The sequence below is a fragment of the Indicator indicator genome, chromosome 7, assembly GCF_027791375.1.
Source record: "Indicator indicator isolate 239-I01 chromosome 7, UM_Iind_1.1, whole genome shotgun sequence".
Classification (NCBI taxonomy): domain Eukaryota; kingdom Metazoa; phylum Chordata; class Aves; order Piciformes; family Indicatoridae; genus Indicator; species Indicator indicator.
In genome coordinates, this window is record NC_072016.1 from 32,414,191 (window position 1) to 32,438,779 (window position 24,589).

Sequence of the window (24,589 nt, forward strand, 5' to 3'; positions counted from 1 at the left end):
GGACTAATTAGTGCTCTCAAAGTGGAGCAGCACACATTACACAGCACAAAGGCCAGCATGAGGGTTGCAGGTTCTCTGCCTTCAAAGCGTTCTTGTGATGATAAAAATCTTCTGCAGGGTAAACATTTTCATTTCGCTAAGATTGCTTCCAGCATTTTGTAAAATCCTGTTTGTGAGTTGGTAAAAAGCTTGGGTTTTTTTGAGGATGAAGAGGCAAGCAGAAACTGCACAGATATTGGTATTAACATAGAAGTGATGTGGAAGAGCAATTATTTTTTTTTCTCCTACAAGAACTAGAGTTGTAACAACACTGGCAAAACACTGGAAAGCTCTACTAGCTAATAACTTGATATTAGCATAGAATGATTTGGGTTGGAAGTGACCTTTATAGGTCATCTAGTCCAATCCCACTGCAGTCAGCAGGGACATCTGCGACTAGATCTGGTTGCTCAGAGCCCCAAACAACTTATGCTGGTATGTTTCCAGGGATGAGGCATCTTCCACCTCTTTGGGCAACCTGTGATAGCGCTTCGCCACCATGTAAAAAAATCCCTTCCTTACCTCTAGTTTAAAACTCCCCTTTTAGTTCAAAACCATCACCCTTTGTCCTGTCACAACATGCCCTGCTAAGAAGTCTGCCCCCATCTTTTCATAGGCCTTTAAGTACTGAAAAAGTACAAGATGGTCTCTCTGCATCCTTCTCTTCTCCAGGCTTATCAATAAAGACACTTTAGTCTGATAGAATAATCTCAGGTGGAGAAAAATCTCTCAAGGTTTTTGCTCTTTTTTTCTTGGTGAAAATTATTTTACTGAAATAAAAGCTGAAAAATGCAGACTGAAGCCCCTGTAACAAGCTTATTTCATAGAGATAATACTGCAGGAAACTTTTCATCATCTTGGGCTGCAGTTAACCCCCATTTACACCCACACAAAAGCAGGTTGTCCCACTTGTCCCCCTCCTGTTATACCTTCCCATGCAGACACAGATGCACTCATGGGGAGCTGGACCAGGGAATGTCCTCTAGGGATGGAAAACTAAATGGATAACTCATGTTATTGGCAATGCTTGCAGCAAATATGCTGCAATGACCTGCTCTGTAAGCTCCTCCAGGGTTGCACAGAGACACTCTACTCCTGCCCAACCACAAATGCACTTATAATCCATCCTTGGGGGTCACCGGGTTGGGCTCAGTGGAAATTAAACTCATCAGCCAACCTGCTCCTACCCTCATACATTTTTCCAATGGTCTTTTTTGTATGTTGGCAATGAGCCCTATGAACCTCAGTCATAAAGACCTCTACCTCCACAAATCTCAAAGACATCAGGAGAGAGAAACAACAAGAAAGGGGGAAATCATCTTACTGAAAAAGCAACCACAAGGTCACCACCCTAAAGCCTAGAGGTGCCATCAATACAACATTGTATACCTAAGCAAGTTTCCAAGCCATCGTTTTACCCTCCTGGGTTCTTAATTTCAAATGTTGTTTCAATGTATGCTGCTGTGAAAGAGCAGCCAGATTCCCAATACCAAGAAACCCAGCAGAGATTTTTCAAGACTAGCAGGAAGAACAAGAAAAGCAGTAGGTACCAGTATCAAATAAAATACCTATGGCTATGTAGCAAAGGAACAGCCCTGCATTGTGCACAAGTGTTTGGTGCCCAGTTCCCTTGACTTCTAATGATGGCTGAACTCTAATATCTCTCTTGGCCTTTATAAGTGACTGCAACAGACACAGGCTTCCAGATGACCACAGGAACGTACATGTGATGTAGGACAGGTCTGTGCACCCCAGGCAGATGGACCACATTCTGGAAAATGTGCTTGCATCCCTACTTGGACTACAGCTGCATTTTCCTTTCATTTTCCTTCTGTTTTCTAAAACATGAGATGAAGTTCTTTGTTGCTTTAAGTGCAGATATTACGTGCTAAAATGGCTTTCTCAGATAACAGAGAATAACAATGACAATAAAAGATCTCTTCCTTTAAGCTTTGGAAGCTGGCAGAAGGAATGAGAAGCTTGTACCAACAGAGGGACAGGGATGTCATCAGCAGAGACAGCAGAAGGATACATGCACCCAGTGCCATTGGTGTGCACCAGGGGGACAGCCTTGTCTCTTCCGCAAGAAGAGTTACAGCTAGGAAACCATCTGTAGGAAACAAAGATCCTCTGCTCTGGGATTCATTAATGGTACTAATCCTTCTGTACAGTAGCATGCACCAGGAGAAGTCCTAAACCACCAATTGTCAGGACTCAGAGCAAATTAAATATGCTCAGTACACTCCTATACAACCCTCTGAACTGCAGCCTAGATGGCTGTGCTTTATCAGGCATCTAGGAGGTCCAATATTAAAGTTATGCTAAATAGCAGACATGGGATGCTTCTGTCATTATAAAAAAAATTGACATCTCACAAACAGAAAATTACATGTAGCTACAAGAAGGCAGATGAGATACAGAAACTAAAGATTCTCTAGTCAAATTCATCTTTAACACTCAGCCACTAATAGAGGAAAATAGTATTTTACTTGAATAATTAATGAATATATTTCAATATTATGCTTTTATTACTCATTAAACAAGCATAAAATTTTAATTTTTAATTATAATTTAAGGAGAACTGGGTTTAACTTCTCAATTCTGTTTCACAACATATTTGCAGATGGGTTTGGGGTGCTTTCAAAGATGATCAAACAAAGCAGAAGATCAGGAGCACTGTGACCAGCAGGGCCAGGAAAGTGATTGTGCATCCATACCCAGCACTGGTGAGGCCACACCATGAGTACTGGGTTTAATTTTGAGGCCCTCACTACACGAAGGACATTGAGGTGCTGGAATGTGTCCAGAGAAGGGCAGCAAAGTTGGTGAAAGGTCTGGAGAACAAGTCTTAAGAATTGAAGCTGAGAGAACTCAGGTTGTTCGGTCTGGAGAGAAAGGAGGGTGAGAGGAGACCTCACTCTCTACAACTACCTGAAAGGAGGTTTGAGCAAGGCAGGGGTTGGTCTCTTCTCCCAGTTAACAAGTGATAGAATGACACTAAATGGCCTCAGGTTGTACCAGAGGAGTTTTAGGTTGGCTATTAGAAGAAACTTCTTCCCTGAATGGGTTCTCAAACACTGGAACAAGCTGCCCAGGGAGGTGGTTGAATCCCTGGAGGTCTTTGAAAGACGCAGAGATGTGATGCTGAGGGGCATGGTTTAGCAGCAGACTAGGTAGAATTAGATAATGGATGGACTCAGCGATCTTAAATGCCTTTTCCAACCAAAATAATTCTGTGATTCTATGATATTTACCACTTTAACTCCTGGTCTGTGTCAGTGCCTGCAGAGAGGGTTGCTGGTGCTGGCACAGACTTCTAGAACCACAGCGCAGTACAGCTCTGAAAGATCTGAACCCAACTACATAAACTTGGGAAACTGAAGTGGGGAATGAATTTCATCAACTTTTAAACCATAATTCATGCTTTGTGATTTGTTTACTTGTGTTTATTCGAGTCTTACTATAAAACCTCATTATGTAGCTGAAGACAGACTCTGTCCTACCACAACAAACAGCACACATGTGCACATCTGTAGCTTCCAATGCAAAGCATTCCAAGAGCCTTGAGACAGGACTGCACCCAGTTTTTCCACACCCAATCACGTTCCATGGAGATCAAAAAATATTTATGTTCCCTAGTGTTGAGAACATCAAAGATTTGTTTTCCTGCTTCTTCCAGGTGACCCACTGAGTTGCTTAAACTTTTCAATTGATTTACTTTTCAGTAGAATAATGGCGCTTCAAAATGCCACTAATTAAAACCCAAAATATAAAGAGGGATGCTAGTCAATTCAATGAATCCTTTTATCAGTCAACTGATTAAGTATCATCCAGATGGCAATTTAAAAAAAAAGTAAAGAAAAAATAAACAAAAGTAATTTGTTTAACATCTTGAGTCTAGAGGTAATATTTGCAGAGGTGTTATTGGGAGGGAGTGTAGGGAGCTTCTCAGAGAATCATTTTACTCACCAGATATTGAATCTGTTTGCCACTAGAGTAATAAACCAGCCTAATCAACTTGAATTAGGAAATCACAGAGTTTAGATACATTGATTTAGCAGTCTTGTATAGAGCTGCTGGGCAGACAAGTGTTGTTTCACAGCTAGCTCAACTGCTGAGGGCTTTATGAGCCAAGCGGCAAGTCCATACCTGCAGTTGCTGAGACCACCAGACTTGGATTCCTACTCTCACATCCCATCTGTCTCTCTACCTGTCACTTTTCTCCCCAAACTGGTCTTTCTGTGAGCCATGACAGGTACGAAATGCCATTTATTTAACAGAGGGATTGAACACCATTCCTATGAGGACAAACAGAGTTGGGATTGTTCAGCCTGGAGAAGAGGCTTCAGGAAGACCTTATTGAGATGTTTCAGTACTTAAAAGAAAGATGAGGACAATACTTTTAGCAGTGCCTGTTGTGACAAGACAAGGGGTGATGGTTTTAAACTAAAAAAGGATTTAGACTACAGAGATTAAGAAAAAAAAAAAAATCAAGCCAAGTATGGTGAGATGCTGGCCCAGGTTGCCCAGACATTCCATCCCTGTAACGATTTCAGGTCAGGTTAGTTGCAGATGTCTCTGCTGACTGCAAGAGGTTGGACTAGATGACTTTTAAAAGGTCCCTTCCAACCCAAACCAGTCTACAACTTCATGATTCTATTACTGCTATCACCTCTAAAACTAGCAGCAACTTGCATCATGCTGAAGAACACAACTGCATGTGACAATGGCAAGTCCCCAAGGAAAACTCCTTCCATTGCCATAGCTACAGACCCACTGCTGGTCACAGTTCCACTTACCACTGAGGGGGTGAGGAACGGTGTACTGCTTTTTTTTGCTTGAAGTAGATGTGGAGGAAAGCTTGCGAGCAAGAAGCCCTCCTTGGTTGCTTGCAGGAGCATTGCTCTGCTGGGCTTTCCTCAGCTGGATCCTATGTTCAAGCCTCTTCAGTCTTTCTTGTGAACGAGAGATGAACTGAGGGTTATGGATTTCAAGTGCTTCCTAAATGAAACAGAGAAATCACTTTGTATTGAAAGCATTAAAAAACCCAACCATGTGATATGCATCGGATGGGGTTCAACAACAGACTATCAGTGAAAAGGATTGCTTGACAACATGGAAATCAGCAAGCTGCTTTTATATCTGTCTTTACTTCCTTTTGCTCTTAGAAAGCTGCCCTGGTGTGAAATTTCCAGGTCAGACAAAGGAGAATTTCTTAAAACAAACAAACAAACAACAACACAACACCAAAAAACAACCACCAAGCCAACAATCCAGCGACTTTCAGAAAACACATCCATATGTTTTCTGAACTACATATTTTTATAAGTTATCCAAATTCAAGTTCTTGATGTTTTGCCTACTTCCTTCTCACACCCCATCGCCGAAGCAGCTTGCCACTGACAGTTCACAAACTTTCCTGTTTATTTAGACTGTCAAGCAAATCTAGTCATGAATGATTCAGAAAGAAAATGCTTTCCAGTCAAAGGCTGCTTCAACATTTAGGAATGTCTCAGGACACAAGACAGGAGCAGAGGCTGGCCTACAACATATGCCAGGGCAGAAAGCAGGAAAGCGTATTGGCTGCTGGACCTTGGTACCAACGTGAGGTCATGTCCTCACCTATGGCTGCCACTCCTGGTATTGGATGTGGTGTACATTTGGGGAAACTGGCATTTTCAAGCTGTAAGTTCAAAAGGGTCTTTAGGAAATTTGTAAATCCACAAACTTTTACCAAGTTCCTCTGCAGGAATGTCAGGTGGGGCTTAGAACAGGGAACTTTTACAACCAGACGGCCAAGCAAGTCTCAGTAGCTGATGCAAGCTACCAAAATGTAATGGCTGGACTTATCATTTATGGTCTTTCCCATTTTTATGAAATGTTTTATGATTCTGTGATCCTAGAACTTCACTGGAATGGAAGAAAATCAAGGAAGCGCGAACTTCTGCCCCCGGTCACTTCCTAGAATGGCTTGGGTTGGAAGGAACCTATAAAGGCCACCTAGTCAGACTCCCCTGCACTGCACATCTGCAACTAAAACAGGTTGCTCAAAGGCCTGTCCAACCTGACTTAGAATGGTTCTGGGGATGGGCCTTCAACCACCTCTCAGGGCAACCAGGGCCAGTGTCTCACCACCCTGCGTAAAAAAATTCTTCCTTCTATGTACCCCTCTCAGTTTAAATTCATTCCCTCTTGTCCTGTCACAACAGGCCCTACTAAAAAGACTGTCCCCATCTTTCTTATTAGCCCCATTAAACAAATACAATGCATTAAAAAAAACAAAAAACCAATAAACAGAGGGGGAGGGAAGACAGAAGTAAAAAGAGAGAGAGAGAGAGGATTGTTAATAATAATTTTTAAAAAAATCAGTCAATCAATCCCCATATTAAACAACAAATTGATGTTTTACCCGCAGAGTGCATGGGGCTGGTGAAGTTTTCTCCAGGAGGTTTCTGGTTTGTGGCTGAATGTATGGGTCATTTTTCTCATTAGGAACATCTAGCAGATAAACTGTAGATAGTGCTACCCCACAGGCTCCGTCCCACTTGTCCTCCTCCATCTCACACTTCTGTACTTTGTCACTTGAAGCACAGAATTCGTAATCACCTTTGAGAGATTTAAAAGTTCGTTAAGAGTGCATGGTGAATTTCTTATTGGGTTCTCCACCTCATTAGACATAGAGGGCAATTCCCGAAATAAGAATGCCAAGGTATTATTAATAGGCCTCATTAAGCAAAATAGATCAAATCTAACCATAGGGGCTACTCAGTGCCCCGTGACACCCAGAACGTCTTTCGCATGAAGCCAGACGTCACATCAAAGCACAATTTAACTGCTCAGATGCTTAGCTCCGTTTGCTGGGATTTGCTTCCCAAAACCCAGAGACTTCAGTGGCACTGTTACATCATGGAAAGCAAAGAATATCACCCTCTGACTTGCAGCTTGAATTCATTTCCATTTACTGCATGTATTGTGGGAAATAGCACATTGTTACAGACCTTAATCACATATCATTTCTCCTGACCATACTGAGGCTTTCACAAACACTATACTTGTTTTTGCCTTTGCTGATAACACAGCTTGTTTTCTATCATTTCTCTCTGTTCATTAGCCAGTACAATGACTCCACAGGAAAAAACCAAAACCAAAACCCACAAAAACACCACACCTAAAGAAACCCACCCCCCAGAACCAACAAAACACAAGAGGTTAGAATCACAGAATTGTTTTGAATGGAAGAGACTTCTAAGATCACTTAGTTCAATTGTTAACCCAGCATAGCCAAGTCCACCACTACACCATGTCCCTCAGCACCATATCTACACAGCTTTGAAATCCCTCCAGGGATGAGGACTCCACCACTGCCCTGGGCAGCATGTTCCAAGGCTTGACAGCCCTTTTGGGACAGAAATTGTTCCTAATGTCCAAACCAAACCTCCCCTGGCACAACTTGAGGAAGTTTTCTCTTGTACTATTCGCTGGTTAATTGGAAAAAGACATCAGTCCCCACCTCACTCCATGTTGCATTCAGATAGTTTTAGAGAGTGAGAAGGTCTCCCCTGAGCCTTTTCTCCAGGCTGAACAACCCCAGTTCCCTCAGCCACACCTTGTAAATGGCTGCACTCCAGACTCTTCACCAGCTTGGTTGCTCTTCATTGGACATACTCCAGCATCTCAATGTCCTTCTTGCAGTGAGAGGCAAATTACATGTGAGAGGCATATTATGAAAGCTGTTGATTCTCAGAGTCCTCTATTGTGAGCAAAGAGACTTTTTTCTGAACTTACAATTTTGCTTTAATATTCTATGACTGATACTCCCTGCATGAATTACAACTAAAAGAGGCTATGTGCTCAAAATCAGAGTTGACAAGATTCTCATTTAAAGGACAGAACTAATCCAAAATAACAAAGGAACTTCGGAAGAGCTCCATATGAGCTATTTGGAAAAGTCACACTGGAGTACTCCTTCCTTGCCAAATAATTTGATTTCTAGAACTAAATATCTGGGAATAAAGCCCATTACTGTTTTATTTCAATTTTTGGTTACAATAAACTTGAAATATTTTCCTCTTTATGACATATTGTACATATTATATTGTATTTACCAAAAAAAAACCCCAATTATTAAAATGGTCTGCGTTTGGTACATTTGCCTTACAAAAGCCTGGACAGTGTCACCTCTCTAACACTGTTCTTGTTAACATTTTGGGGAAAAGAAAACACCTTGAAATCTGTGAACATGAAATTCAATTCCTTGATAAGCCACATTTACAGAGGTGTCAATTAACTCTATCTTTGGCAGGTCTCTGTAGGTGCTTCACTTCTGTAAAACAGAGTCACTTCCTGCTAGTGAAAAGGCATGATTTGACTGCAGGCACTGGAAGCAGAATGCAGGCTTCTCTCCTCCTAAACTGGTGTTTTATTCAGGAGCTTTATAGACAACCCTGAAAAAGTTTTGCCTATTAAAAAATCTGTAAGAAAAAAGGTTTCATGACCATTAGAGTATTTTTAAAGTACTATTGGAGTAAATGCCTCACAAACCCATTGACACTAAAGGTAAGTTAATTATATATATATATATATATATATATATATCATATCTCAGTTGTCTTCTGTACAAATAACTTATTCTTGTGTCATCTCCATTTTATCTTTGTGAATAAATTTATCTTTGTTGGAAGTAAGACATCCCAAACAGTGCTGAGCTGCAAGAAATTGTGGTTTATATGCTGAAAACTTGTTGATAACTTAACTCTTAAACCTCTTACTTTCTTCAGGATCATCTCTGCAAACAGGGTATTCACTCTATGCTTGTCCATCACATACTTCAGGTGGTTGTGTCAAAAAATGAGATGATGAGGGGACTAGAAAGGAAAGACTGAGAGAATTGGGTCTTTTTAGCCTGGAAAAAGAGAAGACTGAGGGGTTCCCTCATAAATGCTTATAAATACTTAAAGGGTGGGTGTCAGGAGCATGGGACCAGGTTTTTTGCCTGGAGTGTCCAGTGACAGGACAGTACACATAGGAAGTTCCACCTAAATACAAGTAGGAACTTCTTTAATTTAAGGGTAATGCAGCACTGGAACAGGCTGCCCAGAGAGGTGGTGGAGATATTCTAAACCCGCCTGGATGTGTTCCTGTGTGACCTTCTTTAGGTAAACCTGCCTTGGCAGGGGAGTTGGTCTCACTGATCTCCAGAGGTCCCCTCCAACCCCTACCACTCTGTGGTTCTGTGAAGCAAAAGGAAGCTATCAGAACATGGTTGTAAAACCAGCCACACTTCTGCTGTTTATTGGTTGGACTGGGACTGCTTGACTCTACAATTTCAATGTTTTTTCAATATTTTCTTGAATCTACTTACAAAGTAAGCCTATCTTTCTCATTTTAATCTTGTTTGCTATTAAACCATAGTAATGTATACATTTAGATTAGCTGATTGATCTCTCACCAGATGACTCATACTCAGCACTTAAAGCTGGACACAAATGGACTAACTTTCCATTATTTCACTTTTTTTCTTTTAGACTGATCTCATCTTATTATTGAAACCATATTCCTAACAACCACAGCAGGATTTGTACCTTACTTTTTAGGAGCTGGTTTTGCTTGTGGACATTTTCTTCTGAGAAGATTCTTGATGAAGCTTTTATATTGCACATATTACTGGAGACAAACGTTTTTGGTTGCAGGATGCCCTGTGCTTGGATCTCTTTGGATCTGGAGGTGCCTTTCGAGGGATCTCTCCTTTTCAATGCGCCATCAGTAGCAGCAGTGACTGACTTTCTGGATGCCGTACCTGAGAGCGAGCTAGAGGTTGTTGTGTTGCTCCTACCCATGGTGCATGGTTGCTTTTCACTTCCTGACAGCATTTGTGTTCCTGGGAAAAACAGAGGAAACAACTCTAAATTCCGTAACATGGGAAACATTTTTCTTCTCAGCCCTATAGCCCTCATCATTTTGATTTCCTGCAAATCTGTCTTCAGTTTTATATTTTTTTTTTTAAGTTGCAACCAATATAAATTTTATCACGGCTCAGTACTGTGGCCAGTTCTCTTGAATATCTTTATCAGTGATCTGGATGAGGGGATTGAGGCACCCTCAGTAAGTTTTCAAATGACACCAAATTGGGTGGGAGTATTGATGTGCTCAAAGGTAGGAAAACTCTACAGAAGGAAATGAACAGGGTGGATTGATGGGCCAAGGCTGATGGGATGAGGTTCAACACAGCCAAGTGTCAGGTGCTGCACTAGGGTCACAACACCACCATGCAATGGTACAAGCTTGATGAAGAGAGGGTGGAAAAGAACCTTGGGATGTTGGTCAACAGATGGCTAAAGCACAGCCAGGGCATGCCTAGGTGGTCAAGATGGCTGATAGCATCCCTGTCAGGAAGAGTGTGACAAGCAGGATTGTCTCCCTGCATTCAGCACTGGTGAGGCTGCACCTTGAATATTGAGTTCAGTTTTAGGCCCCTCGCTTCAGGACACCGAGTGTGTCCAGAGAAGTGCAATGAAGGTGGTGAAGGGTCTAGAGCATAACTCTTGCGATGAGCAGCTGAGGGACCTTGGGTTGCTTAGCTTGGAGAGAAGGAGGCCAAGAGGAGACCTTATCATGCTCTACAACTCCCAGAAAACTTGCAGTCAGGGGGGGTTGGTCTCTTATCCTTGGTAACAAGTGAAAGGACAAGAGGAAATGGCCTCAAGTTTCACCAGGGGAGGTTTAGGTTGGATATTCACAAAGTTTTCTTCCCTGAGAAGGTTGTCATGTCCTAGACCACACTGCCCAGGGCAGCAGTAGAGTCCCCATCTCTGAAAGGACTTAAGAGCTCTGTATATGTGCTACTGAGGGACATAGTTCAGCAGTGGACTTGCCAGTGCTGAGTTAACAAGTGGATTCCAACGATCTTAAAGGTCTCTTCCAACCAAAACAATTCTGTGATTCCATGACTGCCAAGCAGTTGCACTGCAACACTCTGTCACTGATAGAAACAATCACAGAGAATACTCTGTGTACAAGATATGCTTTCTCCTAAAATTGCTGTGATGAGAAGGATGTTACAGAGAAACTACAACTGCAGTACCCTGTCATGTAAAAAAAAAAAAAAAAAAAAAAAAAAAAAAAAAAAAAAAACCAACCTAGAGCTAATCAGGAAAGCTAAGCTCTGTGCTAAACAGACCTTGAAAAATGATTCAGGGTGAACACCACTAGCGACAGCAAAGCCCTGGAAAAATTGAGAGGGTGGAAAACGAAGACAGAAAGGTCTATGTTCCCAGGTGAACTTTAGGCAGCGATTTGAAGGGGGAATGAAATAGAATGAAGGAAAAAGGGGGGGTGGGAGGGGAAAAAAAAAGAAAAAAAATAAAGGGAAAGGGAAAAAAAAAAGATCAGGAAATTAGATCCAAAGAATTAGGGACAGCATGGAAAGGGCATCAGCATGGCAGGGAGAAAGAAGGAGTCAGCTGGAACTATTTTACATCCCTATAAACCACTACGCAGGACAAACTGGGTAGCGAGGCACCCACGCAGCATGAGTCTGCTCTTCCTCAATCAAATGCATCAGCTGCTTATTGGCAGCTCCAGCCACAGGCTGACCCAAGACCTAAGGATTTATGTAGATGGAAATGATCAATAGCTATTAAAGAAACAAACAAACAACAAACAAACAAAACAACAACAAAACCGTGAAAGAAGACAAGTGAGAAATCTGGGAGTTACCTAACCATAAACCCAAACAAAGCAGGCAGGGATCATCCCATTCTATATTGTGGCCATAGTATGAAACAACTGGTGCTTTCATGACAAAGAGTTTTAAAAGTAGGCACATTATTCTTTTCTCATGCTCTGCTGCTGACCCTCTCTGAACACTTCTTGGCAGTGTCTTGGCTGAGGACAGAAGGAAGATCAGATGTGTTTTTCTCCATGAGGAAGGGTCAGATGGCACATCATGTCAGACACTTCCTTATCTCACAGTTGTTAAGTAAATTTAGATCCTGCAGTGCCATGCGGGAAGCTTTCAGTTCACTTTCCCAATCCTTAACTCAACTTGCAATAGATGAGAAATACCCTTTGCTACAAAACGATGGTCTCCCACACACTTCTTTGATCTGAACAGCTCATGTTTCTTTTTGATTATCTTGTAATTCAGAAGAAATCAGAGGCATTAAGGTACAGTATCTCATGTTTTTCTGTCAGCATGCAGATTGGAAAGCCTTTAACACCTGAAGTCCCATTTTGCATCTGCCCATACAGGGAGAAGGAGTTAAGTTCCCAGGGCATCCTCTAGTAAGGGATCTCCTTCAGAGATCAGCATAGACAGAAAGAACCAAACCAAACAAAAAACAAAACAAAACTTTTCTCATTAAATTCATTGATATAAACCCAACCCCAAGCAATTTCATAGCCCTATAGAAAACCTGGTCATAGAAAGAATGAGCTTCCTGATTCTAGTTAGCATCCAAGCTCTCTGCTATAACTTTTCTCCTTCCTTTCTGCTTTATCTTTTATCAAAACTTATCTCTCAGATGAAAATAGTTTTGATGCAAATACTCTTCACAAACTGGATAGACACAGCTCTGTACATACACTCAGCTGAGCTCATGCATATACAGCGATTTATTCCTATATTCCCTGACTGACCTCGTACCTGCCATTACATGCTGCATTTCTACAAATTTTTTATGACATAGAGAGGGAAAAAAACACTGGGGCAGAATAATGGGGTCCTGGGCATCAAAGAGTGTTTGTGGAGGAGGTAGAAAGATGTAGCACAGCATGAGAAGATGAAGAAAGCAGTAGGTAGCATTAAGTAACTGCAGAGCAGCAGAGAAGGAAGTCCCTCCACAAAGCCAAGATACCAGAAGGATAGAATGGGGGGGTGGGGGTGGGAGGGGGAAAGGCATCTAAGCCCCAGCAAGAACTTGAATGGAAAACAGATTATCTCTTTAAATCATCTTTTAAATTAAAATAGTTTGTTGGCCAGCAGAAAGTAGAGATGAGAACCTAGAACAGAGAAAAGAGCTTCTGCTCATCCAAGGCAGTATCACAGCAGGAGATAATTTCCCTTCATATCAAGCAATGTTTTGTGCAATGAATGTGTGTGTTGTGAAGCCAAGCATCTCCTCCACTGAGATTGTCAGACTGCTCAAAGCACTGTTGTGTCCCCAAGAGAGCTATTTGCTATGGCTGGGCATCAGAATTCTGCTGAAAGGTAGCAGAATGAATAAAGCAGTGGAGACCAGAGTGAAGAAGCTGTCTCTAAGTCATATCTCCCTAGCATCTTACCACACGTCATATCTCTCTAATGTCTTAGGATGTGGATCTGAACGAAAGCAGGAAGACTTGCCTGGAGTTTTCATGCTCCATTTACTCCTAACTACCAAACTAGCTATTTGTGACTTCCAAGTGTAACCAAAGTAACCTTCAAGAACTGAGACATAAGCCCCAGAATGATCTTACATATAGTGAGAATGGAGACAGCCTTCTCTTCTGCTCTGCACCCCTTTTGCACTGAAAGAAATGCCACCAGTAGTCTTCTGCCCACAAGGTCTGGGGAATCCCAGGGAAGGGGAACAAGAAAGAGGATCCAAAATTAGAAAAAGGTGATGGATGCTTCTTAGCAGTTTATGACAACAAGAATGTCTAAGAAAGAATTTTATAAAGCCAGATTCCATAGGAAATTCAGGTGTAGCACCACTGTATTCTTTCTGCATGAAAATCATCTTCTTTAGATCTTGTACTAACATTATAATTAGCTCTTAATCCTTATTAGATTCACAATGTGGTGGGGATTTTTTGAGTATAGTTAATTAAGGCAATAAGAAAAGGTGCACCTTGTTCTTGTCTAACATCAAAGGCAATCATAATAATGACTGAGCCAATTTAGTAAATTCTTTCTTCTATCTCCCTCTTGAATTAACCTTTGAATTGAAAAGGTACATCCAGGAGCAGTCAATCCCAAAGAAAACACAGCAAAGCACAACCAGACACAGGCTCCAAAGATCAGCTCCCTCATCCTCAAAGTGGCTGTCAATCACCTTCACTAACCAATGCAGATGCAAATAATGTTTAGTAGGGGGAAAAAAAACAAATAAAAGAAAAGAGAGACAAAAACAAAAGACAAAAGTACTTAAAGGTAAGATCACAGAGTTTCACTCTGCATTCTGGATCTGAATGGGAAATTAGGGCTGTTACTCTCATTAAGACTATCTGGAATTGTATATCTAAATCCCCATGCACCAAACTGGAAATATATATGTCCCTGTGAGAAGAGCTAGAATTGAAACTGGATGACTAGCCATATGTGTTTTTTCTATTATCCCAGCTGAAGAAGGAGTTTAAAGCTAATGAACAGAGACATGCAAGTGCAATGCTTTGGGAGATACAGGAGAACAAAACGAGAAGAAACAGAAAGTTGAATGACTTCATTAATAAAATTCTGCAAATACAGAGCCTGATTGTAAAAGCTCAGCTGCTTATAGGAGAAAAAGTGAAGGAACAAAATTGTAATTACATACAGAGGAAAGTAATTTTTGCCCTATACAAGAAGTAGAGCTACAGCAGGTCATTTTTTGAATAATGGCTTACTGAAAACCATCTGATACTGGAGGAGTTAAAAATATTCTGTAAAACCAGGGGTAGGCTTTCAAAAGGTCTTTTTTCAAAAACCAAGAATCCTTACTCTCTGAGCAAAATAAGTATATTGTTTTACTGTAAAGTATCTTTTTCCACTTCCCTCCCTCTCCCTTCAGGGGGTTTTGCTAACAGGAAGTGACCCTGCATTAACACAGGTTAAACTTGCCTTTCCCTGAAACATGGACAATTCAGGCAAACATTCCCTTCTCCATTGTTAAGGCTTTTCCCCCCCTGCCTTTTCACTTTACAGCAGGATAATGCAGCTTTTCATACTTCTGCCTGACCCTCTTCCCAGCATCTCAATGTGGATTTTTGACAATTCATTACAAAGTGCTTCTTTGAAACTGGCCAAAGCTCATTTTAGCAGATCTACAGCACCACAAATCCTCCACGACCAGCAAGCAAGCCTGACAAGAGCCAGCCAAGGAAGGAGACACGCAGAGTTGATTCACTGTGTGTCATTAATGAGCTCAGACATCACCACTGTAGGTAGGCTTTACATTACAGACCTCTTGCTGGGGTTTTTGTCTTTAATTTAATAAAAGCTCCATGCCCTGGGCTGCTGAGCTCTCCCAGACCTCCGTGATGGGAGCTGACACTGCCAGTACCCCAAGCAGAGAGGAACAGTTATTAATGCTTTTTAAACGCAAGAAACTTTCATCTTCTCCAAGATTTAGACCCAAGCATATGTACGTATGGGTTGTACAGAGGCCACACATAGACCAGTTTTGGTCCCCAGTGTACAAAAAAAGATGAAGACAGGCTGGAAAGCAACCAGAGAAGAGCCACAAGAGCAATCAGAGGACTGAAGACCTGCCACATGAGGAAAGGCTAAGAGAAGTGGCTTTGTTCAGCCTTGAGAAGAGAAGGCTTAGGGGAGACCTTATTATAAATACCTAAAGGGTGGCTACCAGGACAATGGAGACTCCCTTTTTACAAGGATCCTCAGGGAAAAGAGAAGGGATAATAGGTACAAGTTACTCTGGGGAATATTCTGACTGGAACCAGAAGAAAATTTTTCACCATGAGAACAGTCAGACATTGGAATCACCTAAGAGAAGTAGTGGATTGCTCTACATCAGACAGTTTGAAAACTTAGCTTGACAAGGTGCTGAGACATCTCATTTCAACTACACTATCACCTAGAAAGCCTGGACCAGATGATCCTTGGGGTCCCTTCCAACCTGGCATTCTGTGATTCTGAGAGACTTTGAAGATGATCAAGTGAAGAGGACCCTCCCAACCCCTACCCTTCCGTGATTCTGTGATCAAGGCCAACCATTTACCCAGCACTGCCACCTCACCATGGCACCATGTCCCTCAGCATCATCTCTACATGTCTGTCAAGCCTCGAGCAAACAAGCAGCACTCCATTAGCCAAACCAAGACTCCAGCCTGCTGGTGACAAAGACTGATGGCTCAATTCCTATCATGAATCAAGCATTACCACTCCGAAGCCATACAGTCTTAGACATAAGTAAACAGACCACAACATCTCAACAGCCTCCTAACACAGAAAAATGGAAACACTGAGAGCAATGACAATATTATTAGTTATTTCAGTCTTTGTCAAAGGATGGAAGATAGCACGGATAATTTATTGTTCAGATGGCTGCCAAGGAAAAGACATCACTTTCAATCAGCCAACAAAGCTGCACTCAGCAAGGACTACCACAAAATTCTGATGTTTTTACTGAAATTTCTGCTGTCAGCAGTGAGACCTGTGTCCCTAACTGCCTTCTGATGTTTGCCAAATGACTTGTTTGCGGTGTCAGCCACTGTTCAGCATTAGAATCCGTAGAAATGGTCCGAATGGCAAAAAAATCCTGACAGGAATACAGCCCTTCCCATGCTCCCTGATCAAAATGTAATGTTCGTGAGGTCTTGGATTTGCCTCTCAATGAACACCTGACGGCTGGATCCTGAAAAACATGTTCAGGCTAGACCATAGAATGGTGGAGGTTAGAAAGGACTTCTGGGGATCATCTAGTCCAACCCCCCTGCTAAAGCAAAGTCACACACAGCAGGTTGCCCAGGATCACAATGTCCATGTGATTTGGAAACTCTACAGAGAAGTAGACTCCACAACCTCTGTGGACAATCTGCTCCAGAGCTCCAGCAGCCTCACAGCAAAGAATTTTTCCTCACGTTCAGGCAGAACCTCCTTTGTGTTCATTGCCTCTTGTGCTATCACTGGATATCACCGAAGAGTCTGGTCCCATCCTCTTGATGTCTACCCTTTACATACTGAGCAACACTGAGGAGACTCCCCTCTCAGGCTGCTCTTCTCCAGGCTAAACAGCCTCAGGTCTCTCAGCCTGTCCTCCCCACAGAGATGCTGCAGTTGCCTCAGCAAATTTGTGGCCCTCTGTTGCATTCTCTCCAGTAGTTCCCTGTCTCTCTTGAGCTGGGCAGCCCAGAACAAGACACAAAACTCCAGGTGTCCTCACCTCTGTTCCCAAAACTGTGAAGACAAAGTCAAGGCATGTTTGCAAGCTTGAACCTAGAGAATCAGTCAGACTGTTACTCCCAATGAACACATCCTTGTGCCTATCTAATGCTTCTTCAAACAGCCCTGCCTGGTGAGAATAAAGCTTAATTATCTCAGCTATATCAGTAACACCTCGAGCTAAGAGTCTAGATTAAAAAATTATCTTTAAAAAAACAGGTTGGGGTTTTATTTCCTATCTTCTGGGTTGTTTTGGTTTTTTAAGGTGATGTTGACAGCTGTGGACAGAATGAATATGCTTTGTTTTTGCAAAAGCTTTGGTAAATCATTCCAACTTTCTACAGTTAAACATCAGAAGTATTATCTAGTGTACCTAAGAACTATTATCCTTCAAAAGTATAATCAGTCCAAAGCAGGAAGAGCTTCTTGATGTCAAGAAACAGCTTGTTTACAGAAGGGTCTTGGCCAAATTAGCATAGTCCTCACTTGGCTTCAGAGCAAACAATCCCATAACACAGCTAATCAAAAGCACCTAAAGTAAGTCTGTGGTGGCTGCCAATTTATTTTCTCAAAACACTTTGCAAATAATTAATCAGTCTTATCTGTTGCTGTTAAATAAGGGAGCACCACTAATTTCAGAGAGCTAGTGTGTATCAATGTGCTGCTCAGGACAGGATGTGATACACCATTTCCATCTGTCCATGGAGACTCTTAGTAGATCAAGGATATCATCTGTAATGACTGCGTCAGCGAAAAGGAACTGTCCTTCTTGGCACCTGCAGGAGATCATCTTACACTCTGAATCATCAGAGTATATTAGTGCTGCAGAATATTTTTGTGGTCATGAAATAACCCACCCTCATGATTTGATTCAACTGCTTGCACCAGTGAGTTCCCAATACCCAGCTGGTCAACAAGAGCACTTGTATATTTTCCTAACCTTTTCCCCCTTTGCTTCCTATGTGCTGGGACAGGATAAAAGGAAAAATGTTCTCTTCTCATTAAACCTTTCATAATCTGGAGGTTGGTCAAGCACCTGGCAATTATTTTCTCATTGAAGATAATCGTTCTTAGATTTTAGACTCATATCTTGCATCATCATTGTTTTTCTTGTCATGCTATAGCAAAGCTGTGTCTTTAAAAAACTCAGCCCTCTGAAGCAACTGGTCCTTAGACTGAGAAGATCTCTGCTGATATTGAGTCAAAGTGGTTATTGAAAATACTTTGAAATTCGCTGCTGCGCTTTGAGACATAGAATCACAGAATCCCTTCAATTGCAAAAGACCTGAAAAATCGTTGAGTACTCTAACTCTACCAAGGCTGGTACTAAAACATGTCCCCCAGCATCACATCTCTACGTCTTTTAAACACCTCAAATGATGGAGAGGTGATCACCTCCCTAGGAAGCCTATTCCAGAGTTTAATAACTCTTTCAGTGAACAAGGTTCTTCTACTATCCAATCTAAATCTCCCCTTCCCTGTAACATCCACATCAGAAAAATCTCAGCGTTTTAGACACTCATGTTTGCAGTTCAAGGATGTCATGCTAGAAGCTTTCAGGCACTGTTGAGGCGACAGAAGCTAGTGGGCACTCTTGTGATTACACAAGGAGTAATCTGATGCAGTGTGACTTTTAAGAAAAAAAAAAAACAACTACGTTCAGGATGATTCAGAACATTTAAATGGTGATTTGCAAGGTAAGAAATGTATCAACCACTTGGTATTCTCATCATGTCAAAGACACCTAGTTGTTCAGCTCTTTCTGATAATTTACTGCAGCCAGACTGAGCCAAGTCCTCATTTCACAGGCTGCAGAAGAGCTGCTCCTAGTTTAAACCAAGTGTGAAGAAGGGGAAAATGAGGCCCTTCAGTCCCATGGCATAATGCAGTCACTGAATCCACACAGCCCAGCTCTTCATCATCATTATTCTAACGATTCTCATATTCAATTCTCCACTGCTTGCCCTGAGTGCTAACGTGTGACTTGCACCCACCAGAGCCTTTCACTTCAAATTGTCTCACATTCTTGCTAACTGACAGCTCAAGATAAAAATGTCCACCCTCAACAAGATGGGAAACAGTGTTAAAAAAAAAAACGAACCCTTAACGTTCACGTGCCAAAACAAGGAATGCTGAACTTGAGTTCAGATCTTCTGCAGACAATATGGTGCCATCTTGGGGAAAACAATTTACAAGTTTTACTGAAAAATCTTGTCCATTACATCATTAACAGGGCAGACATCGTTATGTGTTCTAGGGAAACAAGGATCTTTCTATCCAACAGGTTCATTGCTATGCCTCAGAGTATAAAACTGAGCCTTTAAGCTAAAAAAAAAAATCCTGAAGGAGCTCTTTCAACCCCAGTTGAAAGATCATGCCCTTAAAGAAGTGAAAAAACAAAACAAAACACAAACAACTCAAACCCTCCACCAAATAGAATATAAACAAAACAAACCCCTAAACCAGGAAAACCCAACCATCATCCATCCCCCCACCCCCTCTGCCATCCATGCTTGCTTGTGAACTAAAAGTGCAGAGAAATTGTTAAACAATAATTAACTCCATAGGAAAATGAGTACTTTGGTCACAGCCAGGGCCACTGTGGCATCACAGTACCATGGGATCACCAGTGCCATCATTGAAAACCAGCCTAGGGGCAGCTCTGGCTTATGTAGCCTTGAGCATCATCTTTTCCTCATGCTTACGTCTGTGACCTACAACCTCCAATGGTAGGTATGGATCCATATGACAAGTAAGAGACCACATCACTCCTGTAGAGTTTGTAAATGAGTAAGAAAGAAGAACATCCCACTACCCTGATCCCTTGCTTCTCCTCTTACAACCCAGTGAGTGTCATCACCCCTTCTTTCATCACATCATATAACAGGAAAACTGACAGCAGGCATTTGAAACAACGAGCAAAACTCAAGAGCTTGATAATCCATAAAAAGGTCCTCCAGAGAAGAGGAGGCATCCCCTTCTTTCTAAAATAATCTCCAAGACAAGGAGAGACAAATGTTATTGTCCATCACACAAACTGGGGTCTGCCTCAAAGGCTAGCAGCACCTTCCAAAGTCATCGGTCACTGATGACTGCCAATTCCTCACAGAGATTCCAACTGAGTCCTCCATTTCTTGGCATCTGATACAGTACATGAAGGTCACATTGCAGTGTGCCACAGACCCAATGACACAAGATGTCTAGACTAAGGAAAATTGACAGCCTGCTCCATTTTAAATTGATACCAGATGAAGTGAAACATCAAAGGAGCTCCTTTTAATGGGCTTTTTGGCATGTGGTCCTTTGTTCTTAACAAGTCAGCACCAGCTGCTATGTCCATAATGCCAAGTCAGTAACGTCCCCAGCCAGATTCTCAGCTGATGTAAATCAGTGTCACTCCTCTGAAGGCAGATCCTTCTATTGGTTGACATCAGCTGAAGATTTGGCTCCTCATGCTTAGCAGGTGCAAGCTAAAGTAAAATCTTCTGTGCCATATTTCACATTTCTCCTGTCCTCACCATCAGTACTGCTGTACATTCTCAGGCTGGAGAGTAAATTGGCATCAGCTGTAGCTACTCAGGTTTCTATACAATAAATTCCATATTGTAAGGAACAGATTTTGTCTAATTATATCTTGTTCATGTGTGTGTGTGTATATATATTTACAGACACCCCCCCATCTTGTACTCAGGGTTATTGCATGGTGACTTTCCACAAAGGGAAGATGAGGTGAGAAGCCACATTCATTCATTGCAGCATTTCAAATACTAATTAATAATTCAAAGCAAATACTATAAATAGTTTTCTGTCTTATCTTCAGGCTTAAGACTGCCTACAGTAGCCCATCCTGATTACTCTAAGTACATATTTGTTTAAAAGGGGCTTACAAAGATTTTTTTCATACAAAAACATCTCAGGCACCAAGGGCTTTTTCAGTGTGTATTTAAAGTGAAAACCTTTTTGTCTTGGCAGGTAGCAGCACACTGACATCACAGAATCATAGAACGGTTTGGGTTGGAATGGACCTTAAAGACCATCTAGTTCTAAACCCCCTGACAGGGAAAGGGACATCTTCCACTAGACCAGATTACTCAAGGTCTTGTCCAACCTGGCCTTGAACACCTCCACAAAGGGGGCATCCACAACCTCCCTGGGCAACCCATTCCAATGTCTCATCACCCTCACTGTAAAGAATTTCCTTCTGATATCCAGTCTAATATCCACAGGTCACTACCTATGATGCCAGACCACAGCACATAAAGCTAAGCCGAAACACTGCTAAAAACGATGCCAAGAAGGATGTAAGGCCACATCCTGCTCCACTGAAGGTGAAGTATAGACTCTCACAGCTAAGCATTTACATCACAGTTTCACTGAAGGTAATGAGATGGCAGACATACAAGAATCCACATCATTTAGAAAATTAGGGCTGATCCTTTAGAAAATTAGGGCTGATCCACATCTCTACATTTCCAGTTAGTCTTGCTTAATCTGCCAGGGCCTGTTGTTCTCATTTTACTCCAGTACACATATATCTATATATATATATACACACACTACATTAAAAAATTAAAATAGCTCTTGAAACACAAAGTCTACTTCTTTACCCCTTGCAAAAGATGCTGCTGTCTTCAGCCCTTGTTAATAAAACTCTAAAGAAGGAAACAAAAGCCTATAATCACCTGGAGCGATTCAACACCCCAAAAGCCCTGATCCCAGCTCAGTTTCCCAGTCTTGGGTTGCTTTAATTAAGTACATTATGCTTTCAAGTCACCTGCTGTTCTCCTTGGGAAAAACATAACCAGATACAGTACCATCTCTCTGATCTGTCTTGTTCACTGTTTTAGATATGTTCTTCCCCTTCTTCCTAGATTTTGCAGAAGAGGGCATCCCAGTAATGCAGTTCCTCCAGACACCCCCTGTGCTGATGCTGGCTCCCATGGTGGCCTGCAGTCACCATAGCGTCACAGCCACCTTTCATTGCTGACTCACACATACCTCACAATCTGATTTCCCTGTCTGGGCAGTTTACATGGGCATGGGATTCATGAGATGCCCTTTTGTCATTGCCCCCCATGCTCCTTCAGCAACCTCCACATCTTCCATACCTCAGCACAGGGCTGTGGAAACCCGCACAGCGCCTACCATCCAAACCACGTTTACATTTCTCTCCACCTCAGCTGTTCTTCTCTGCACAGCAGGTTAGTTTTATTTGGTTGTCTTTCTCCAAAGTTTAGGCATTATAAATGTTGAAGTGTTAACCAGAATTACGTGAGTTTCTAACACAGCTTTGTGAAGGTGCTTGGGCATTGAGACATCTACAATTATCTAAGCTTAAACAGATAAATGTAGAGGTTGGCATTTATAATCTTTCACAGTAAAGTCACATTGTTTAATCAAGAGCTCAAAGTGAATTTACAGGTGTTCCATTTTCTTCTTTTTTATCCCTTTTTATTAATTCAGCACAGAGCCCAGTAGGTAACAGATTGTAAAAGATGGATGGAAAAATAGATATTCATGTGGAATACATTCTTCATGAAAGGGAGGTAAGAAATTAAGATTTAGAATACTCCTGTCTTAGGCAGGAACAGGAATAATCTTTTCATTTTTAACTTACCTTATATTTATGAGACATCAGCTTCAGCCATAAAGGAAATGGAAGCATTCACTTAAAAGCAGTGTTAGCAAGTTCTGACAGCTTGTTAAAAGCCATGACCGAAGGGCAGGGTGATGCACATCGATCACCTCTGACAAGGACCTCATGGAGCTTGGCCCAGGCTTACCTTTGGTCATGTCTCTGAGGTGGGTCGTGTAGCTCTCAGTGAAGCATTTCATATGAACAGGGACACATTCCTGAAGCTGCCCAGGGAATTTAAATACTGACCACTCATTAAAAATAAACCAAATAACATGCTTCAACTCTGTCCTCCTGCAGCTCAAGGCTGACTTCACATGTACCATGGATTTTCCAGCACTTACAGACCAGTTTCTTGCCAGCTAATGGAAGCAAAATACCCAAAGCAAGGGAGACAGTAGAAGACACAATCCACAGTGGTGAAATCACAAAGATCATATTCCATCCTTGGGATGCTATAGCATGAAACATGGCTTTGAACACTGACTGAGTCTGAGAGATTTGGATTTCTTAGTATAATTACTATCTATAAGCATAGCCCAAGATTTACATTTCATTAATATTCCTAAAATATCCTTTTCACATGTGGCACATTGTGGAAATATATACCTCTGGAGATTATCTGGACCAACCTCCTGCTGAAAGCAGGGCCTTAGATTAGGTTATCCAGGTCTGGGTAAAGCCAAGTCTTGAGTACTTGGAGGATTTGAATATGAAATAGAATGAGTAATACTCTAAGTAAATCATGATTTTACTGAAGAAAAAGGACACACCAAAGGGGCAATGACTCAATCAGCCCTACAGGCAACAGCAAAATCTGGCCTCAGTACCTGTAAAGCAAAGAAGTATTTGGGTGCTCCTTTCCTTTCAGATCCTAACAAGGCAGACATCCTGGAAACGACATTCACAGATTTCATATTGAAAAGTGTAGCCTTGAAAGTAATTTTTCTATATTTTTTTTCGCCATGGTGATGTTATTACCACTTGTACGTCTGCTGGCAGGAAGCTATTGCCTACAGCTGCAAACTAATATAAACTTGAGACTTTCTGGGTCACCAGAAACGCGACGGACAAAGCGCTCCCCGCAGTTCCTTAATCCGTCAGATAACTAGGTTAAAGCATTAATGCAGTATCAAAAATGGTTTGCTGCCCCTTTGAGAGTTGTTCTCTCTTTTTAAACATTTCATTTCACAAACATTTCATTGCATAAACATACAGCAGGACAAAGCTTAATGAGAATGGATTTGAGGTAGTAAACACCGGAGAAAAAAATTACCCAAGAGAATTGGGAAGCTGTAAAGGACTTGCTGACGGGGTAGGTGTTCCGCTGCGCTTGTAAAGCAGCATCTTGAAACACAGGTCTTGTAATTTTGAGCTGTACATACAGAAATGCCACAGCAAAAGAGACCTTACTGCACCATTTAAGAATTTAAAGAGGGCCTATGAGAAGGATGGGGACAGACTGTTTAGCAGCACCTGTTGCAGGAGAAGAAGGGGTGATGGCTTTAAAATAAAAAAGGCAGATTTAGGCTAGAGAAGAGGAAGAAAATTCCTACACTTGGAGGCAGTGAAACACTGGCTGAGGATACCCAAAGAGATGGTAGATGCCCCATCCCTGGAAACATCCCAGGTCAGGTCAGACAGGGGCTCTGAGTGACATGATGTAGTTGAAGATGTCCCTGTTGACTGCAGTGAGGTTGGACTAGATAGCCTTTAGAGGTTTCTTCCCACCCACATCATTCTATGACTCTATGAAAGGCAGGAAGCCTTGTCCCATTATACCTTTCTTTAAAACTAGTCTAGGAAAAAAACATAGAGCAGGCTGTAGGACTGTA

The 24,589-nt window shown here is 41.7% G+C and overlaps 1 protein-coding gene across 1 annotated transcript in view; it reads right to left on the bottom strand.

Annotated features, from left to right (window-relative positions):
* C7H10orf90 (chromosome 7 C10orf90 homolog) overlaps positions 1 to 24,589 on the bottom strand; it is a 77,186-nt gene that overhangs the window by 9,967 nt on the left and 42,630 nt on the right. The window contains exons 5-7 of the mRNA XM_054382720.1: positions 9,626 to 9,916; positions 6,449 to 6,645; positions 4,839 to 5,040 (exon numbers count right to left, since the gene is read on the bottom strand). Of these exons, the coding sequence (XP_054238695.1) occupies positions 4,839 to 5,040; positions 6,449 to 6,645; positions 9,626 to 9,916 (690 nt within the window). The remainder of the gene's footprint in view (positions 1 to 4,838; positions 5,041 to 6,448; positions 6,646 to 9,625; positions 9,917 to 24,589) is intronic.